The 6,676-nt window shown below is 36.3% G+C and overlaps 1 protein-coding gene across 1 annotated transcript in view; it reads left to right on the top strand.

Moving 5' to 3' along the window:
* The window catches only part of LOC107738553 (guanylate-binding protein 1-like), a gene marked incomplete at its 5' end in the record, with an annotated part of 2,793 nt that extends 1,537 nt beyond the window's left edge, over positions 1–1,256 (top strand). The window contains one exon of the mRNA XM_016550321.1: positions 399–1,256. Coding sequence (XP_016405807.1) covers positions 399–950 — 552 coding nt within the window. The remainder of the gene's footprint in view (positions 1–398) is intronic.
* Between the last annotated feature and the right edge of the window lie 5,420 nt (positions 1,257–6,676).

Genomic DNA, 6,676 nt, shown 5'->3' on the forward strand with positions numbered 1-6,676 from the left:
GTATACGTGCAATAGTTCCACTTTAGCACAATCAAATATACTTCAGTATATCTTTAGTTGGACTTCAGCACTGCTTCTGCACAATTATGAATTAAGTACAAAATTAGTTTTGCCAATTTAGCAGACTTTAAGTATACCAGTTAATATACCAAAAGTAGAATTAAAGGGTATTTTTTATTAAGTACATAAATATGTAAATGTATTTGTATGTATGAAATAAATGTATTTCAAATACATTTTAGTATATTCATATATACAGCAGGAGTGTCAAAATCAGTTCCTGGAGAGACGCAGTCCTGCAGAGTTTAGTCCCAACCTGCTACAACACTCACACCATATGGTTTTCAAATAAGCCTGAAGGTCTTGGAGCTAAACTCTTCAGGGCTGTGGCCCTCCAGGAACTGAGTTTAATATTACAAGCTTTATTACATTTGCCTGATTGTCTTCTACCAGAGGAAAGAGAGAAGGCCGTTCTCCTGGCTCAAGAAATAAACACCATGGAACAGAAGCAGCGACAGCTAGAAGAGAAGATGGAAGCAGAGAGAAGGAGTAATGAAGAGAGGATGAGACAGATGAGGGAGAAGATGGATGAGGAGATGAGGCTTCAGAGAGAGGAGGCCGAGCGTGCCATGGACAGCAAACTGAGGGAGCAGGCTGCTCTGCTGGATAAGGGCTTTCAGGAGAAGGCTGACAGGATGTCTGAAGAGATGGAGGACTTCAGGAGGAAGAATAAAAACGCAGAGAAGGAAAGTCAAAAACTGTTTGAAAAGATGATAGCAAACATGAACAAAAGACACGCTGAGACTATGAATCTGATGAAGAGGCAACACAGCGAGCAGATGGAGGCAATCATGAGCATGCCGAAGCCCTCGTCTGACTCCTCCGCTCTGGTCTTACGTCTGCTACTCATTGGTCTCAGCAGCATTACCGGTGGCTCACGTCCCTGTTAAAGCAGTCATCTATCCCTGTTAAAGCCATCTGTCTGACAGACGCTTTCAGCCAAAGCAATGTACATGCTAGATTAATGAACTAGTGATGGAGGCTGTCCATCAGGGTTCCATATCATCAGGAGCAAGTGGAGTTCAATGTCTTCTGTAATACTGGAAACATTATGTGTTTTACAGTGAATTTCTGGCAGCTGACACTTTTTAATTCCCTTTATCTTTATTCCAAAGACAAATGATATTGTTTGTACAGAAACTGTATTTTAATATTATTAATCCCTCCCCAACCAACCCAGAACAAACTGCCTAATATAAATAATAATAATAATGATAATAGTGATCACAATAATGGTAATAGAAAATAAAATACAATAAAGATGAATGATTTAATAGTTAAATAATGATGAAAAATAAAGTAATTAAAAATAAATAAATAAAAAGGTAATTGGATACCACAATCAGGAATATTACAATGTCAATTCGCTGTAATGAACAACATAAACACTGCATAAGAGAGGGGTGAAAAAGAAAGAAGAAATTGCAATAACAATGTAAATCACATTACTCCACAGGAAGTACATTTTTAGCAGAGAAATATGATACGGTATAACATTAAATCCTGAAGCTAGTGTGACACTTTGGGCAGATTTGTAGATTTCCAATGTAATAAAACTTGTCTGCGAGCCAATGAGGATGCAAAGGCAATAATGTTTAGTTGTCTTTGAGTCAAATTTGATTCATCACCTGGAGCACCAAATATTGCAAATTCAGCACATGGCTTCAGCAGGGCTTCACACACTTTAGAAAGTGCATCAAATATGGTTGACCAGTACGCAGTAAGTGTGGAGCACGTCCAGAACATGTGAGTCAGGTCTGCTTCACCTGTGTGACACCTAATACAGGTCCTGTCAAAAGTAGGATTAAAGGAGGCAATCCGTGTTCTGCTTAAATGCATACGGTGCAATACTTTAAACTGCATTAAACTCAATCGGGCACAAGAGGTACTTCCGTTCACTCTACGGAGGGCATTGGTCCAAAATTCCTCTGAAAATACTACTCCGAGCGCTTTCTCCCATCTGCTTCTAATCTTGTCTGTTCCAACACTTTTTAAGGACATAAGAATTATATATATTCTTGAAACAAGGCCTTGTAGATGGTAGGGTACTTCCAACAGAGAGTCTTCAGGAGACTTTGAGGGAATATTTGGAAATGATGTGCACTGGGCATTCACAAAATTATGTATCTGAAAATAAGGGAAAAGGTTGGCTGAATTAAGAGTGAATTTGAAACGCAGATCATTAAAGCTTGCAAAAAGACCATCAATATAAAGATCGCCAAACTGAGTGCTCTTATCTTGCCACTGTTTAAATGCAGAGTCTAGTTTTGCAGGCAGGAATGCATGGTTGTTGCATATTGGACTCTGAAACAAGGGCGCTTGTCTTAACTTCAAATGCTGACGTAGCTGAGTCCATATTTTAAGAGTGAAATGAATAACTGGATTTGATGTGTATCGTGCTATTTTAATAGGTAAGCTAGATATTACTAGGCCTTGTAGAGAGGTTACTGTGCAGGATTTAGATTGTGTTTCATACCTATCAGTACCTCCTGATGAGCACATCCAGTAGATTATCTTTTGGACATTAGCCGCCCAATAATAGTATAAAAAGTTATACTATTATATTAAATTATATTATATTAATATATATTATATTAAAATCCTAGGGATTTTCCCATTCCATATAAAACTGGAAATAAGTTTATCTAGTGTGTTGAAAAAGGCTTTGGATAGGAAGATGGGGAGGCACTGAAATAGATATAAGAATCTTGGAAGAACTGTCATTTTAACACAGTTCACTCTGCCAACCAGAGATAGATGGAGAGTCCTCCATTTTTGAAGATCAGGGCCTGTATTTATCAAGCTTCTCAAAGTGCCATTTTTTTAATTTATATATTTATTTCACAAAAAAAAAGGGACAGTGTACATTAATCAACATTCGTGAATGTAAATGTACCCAAATTAGCCCAAAGGCTAGTTTTCATTGGTAGTCCTTTGCCAGATGTTATGAGGCCAAAAAAACTAGAGTAAAATACAGAAACAAAATAGAAAAACAATAACAACGAAATTCAACCAAAAATTAAACAACAAATTATACAAAATGACAATACAAAAAATAAAGAAATATGTATAAAAAAAATTAAAATAGAAAGCAGCTTATTAAGATATATAAACAACATTAATGTTCACATTGTTGGAGAAACAATAATATACAGTATGTGGAAAATAATGTGTTTTTTTAACTTTAAACCGCATAAGCACATTTCATTACACCAAATACACAAAATAATGTTCTTTTTAGCAACATCATATGACCCCTTTAAGATATTACAATGGTGAAAACTAATTTTTTTAATCTAAAATTTTAAGTGCTTGTTTGTACAATAATTCTAATGGTTTTAGAACTATAGCATGCGTATTAGACCAACTTGTCAGACAATAAGTAATATGAGAAAGAATCATAGAATGAAAATATACCTTTGCAGCCTCATTTGATAAAGAATTTCTAGTAAACCGAAAATTAATTAAATTAAATTTTACCTTTTTACATACTTTTTTTATATGCGTTTTAAAACCAAGACATAAGTCCAAATGTACCCCTAAGTATATATTCCAAAACAACCTTTAATCTCTCTCCCGAAATGAAAATATCCTGTTTTATATCAATACTATGTCCTTTAGAAAAGAACATACAAGCTGTTTTTCACACATTTAATTTCAGATAACACTGATTCAGCAAGGATATGATTTTGGCCAGAACAACTGTTAACTTATTTGCAACCTCTTCTACATTTTTACCATGTGTGAAAATGACTGTATAATCAGCATTATTACATTGTTGACACACAATGGGTAAATCATTAATATACATGCTAAAGAGAATTGGCCCCAATATGGCCCCTTGTGGAACACCAGTTGAAAGGCATAGTGAATTGGATTGATAATTATGAATTTTTACTAATGTGCCGAATCCTGGGTATGTTGAGGTACAGATGAAAACAAACAGATGTAGGGATTTCCCAACCACACCAATTTTGAGTTAGGCTCAGTACTGCAACATAACAAAGGATTCAACTGACTGATTCCGCTACTTGCATGTGACTTGAACACTGGACTTCTCCCCTCAATGATGGTACGCAGCCTGCCATCATGACACTAAAGTGTTTTTTTGAGTGTCAGAAACTCTTTAAAGGTATACTAAAGATCAAAGATCAGAGCTGGGATTTGTGGGTTCAAGTCCCACCTGGGTTGTCTTTGATGGGTTACATTTAAGTTGACTGCGCAAGAAATTCTAGGATGATAAGTTCAAAGTGACACTATACCCATGACAACGTTAGTCTTAAGTGCTGAGAATTCATTAAATTTACTCCTACTTTCAAACTTAAGTATAAAAACAAGTTATCAAATTTCTTAAATAACGGGGAGAGTAAGAGTGCTTTAAGACAGCGCGAGAGGTCTCTCAAATGGTTAGGAGTTGCCAGTAGGGGCTTGTGATGGCGCTGAGGAGACAGAGACATGCGTGAATCTTTCAGGAGAGGAAGAATGTTCTTGAAATGTTTGACGACGAGCCATTAATCAAACAGTTACATTTCCTCAGTTATTCAAACAGCAGCTACAGAAAACTAGCAAAGAACATTTACACTATCAAAGAATAAACACTGACTTCAGTCTAGTGTGAGTTTATGCACTTTAAAAAGTCTGCGGTGCGTTATGGATCCGTCACGGCCACCGGAGCTGATCGCGGCCACTTGTCAATGCTTGTGTACAGGCTGCGCCGCGGCAGGTTTCTGAAGCGTCCCATTAGCGGCTCTCCACACTACATCACTAAAGATAGTCTATTTTTGATGGATAATAGCCTAATAATAATAATACTAATAATAATAATCGTCTTGATATCGTCAAAGGCATCAGCAACAGGCGATACATGATACTATCGTCTATCGGCCCTAAATTGAAGGTTGTGATGATGCTTCGTTTCCTTGCCATAATGTATTCTCTTGAAAATTCTTTATTGTCAAATGTGTGTTGAATAAAACTCCTATTAGGAATTTCACCATTCAATGTGAATTTATCTGAGAATATTCTTAAATAAGGAAATCTATTTAGTCCTACACGTCACGTAAATTATGAATGAGATGCTTGATAACTAACTTTTAAGCGTAGCTTTTGAGCCAAGAAATTTTTCTTAGCAGTGTTCTCGTGAGTAATTCTCAGAGGCTTGATTAATACAGACCGAAATTTGAGTTTAGTCAATAGAGTGAAATTATTTTCATATAGTCCTTAAAGGTTTTGAGTGATATTGATTCCCAGATATTTAAATTTAGATCTTACCATGCAAAAGGGAAACATGGAATCAGGCATATGCCTGGCAAGTGTGTTAACAGGCATGCATTCACTTTTAGAGATATTCAACTTATAGCCAGAGAAGGTCCCAAAATTGTGCAAGATTTTGATAAGGTCCCAAAATTGTGCAAGACTTTGATAATGTCATTGATGCATGATAAAGGATCTGAAATATAAAGAAGCAGGTCATCAGCATATAATGAGAGCTTATGTTCGACACCCCACTTAACCCTGCCATGAAAAAAGGGTGTAGATTTTAGTGCTAAAGACGGGTTCAATTGCAATTGTAAACAAAAGCACCCCTGCCGAGTGCCCCTTGACAAAGGAACATTTTTTGACCTCCATTTATTAGTAACCACTGTAGCAACTGGAGAAATATACAGCAGATGAATCCACTCTATAAATTTGGTGCCGAATCCGAACCTATCCAACCTATCCAAAGATAGTCCCATTCCACCCGATCAAATGCCTTTTTGGTATCTAATGATGCTACAATTTCAGGGCTGTCTTGAGAAGAGGGGGTGTAATTTCGTTAAGTAGTAATTTAAAGTGTTCTATAGATATATTTATCATGTCTATGAAATGATTGCTTTGCTAGTTGTACTTTACACAATTATGTTGTTTAAGGAATATTTTCAGGTAAAGAGGTACTGTGGTGGCTTCTGCCGGTGCTGTAAGGAATCATTCTTCAAGTCTTGGGGTTTTGATGCCAGAATAAAAACTTGCACAGTACCTCTAGAAAAGAGTTAAGTATATAAAGTTTTTGGTTTCGTATGTATATATGATATTTTTTTTCTTTCTCTTTTTTTCCTCTGTTTTATGAATGGTATTGTTTTTTTCCCCCTCTTCAAAGAAGACCAAATTGCTTGTTTTTGTGTACATTAATGAAGAAAAACAAGTCAGAATAACACCACAACACAAGTCAAATTGGTTTATTGTTGTTTATTTTTGTCTTTGGCTCAAAGGAGTTCGCAAGGTAATGTTTTTTTGTCCATGATAATCCTATGTAGGGCTGGCTTTACAGTAATATATATTTTTACTTATAAATAATATTATAAGTTGGCACCCCAGAAAACATCAGACTGCTACAACTGGATCCGCATGGCTACGGTGACCTTAGAATAAGAATGAAACAGACTAATATTAGCATAGATGCCATTCTTCTAACGATGTCGGTTTCCAAAGTTGACCAGTTTATTAAGCAAACCGTAACTTTTTTACGCCCCTCGGGCCGGGCTTCGGGCCAATTTTCACGTCATAGTTCAGACGCGGGCTGGGCCGTGGGCCTGTTTTAGGCTTCTCCTTATTTTTATATTTTAGACATCCATCAATT

The sequence above is a fragment of the Sinocyclocheilus rhinocerous genome, unplaced genomic scaffold, assembly GCF_001515625.1.
Source record: "Sinocyclocheilus rhinocerous isolate Xijiao unplaced genomic scaffold, SAMN03320098_v1.1 scaffold1843, whole genome shotgun sequence".
Taxonomy (NCBI): Eukaryota; Metazoa; Chordata; class Actinopteri; order Cypriniformes; family Cyprinidae; genus Sinocyclocheilus; species Sinocyclocheilus rhinocerous.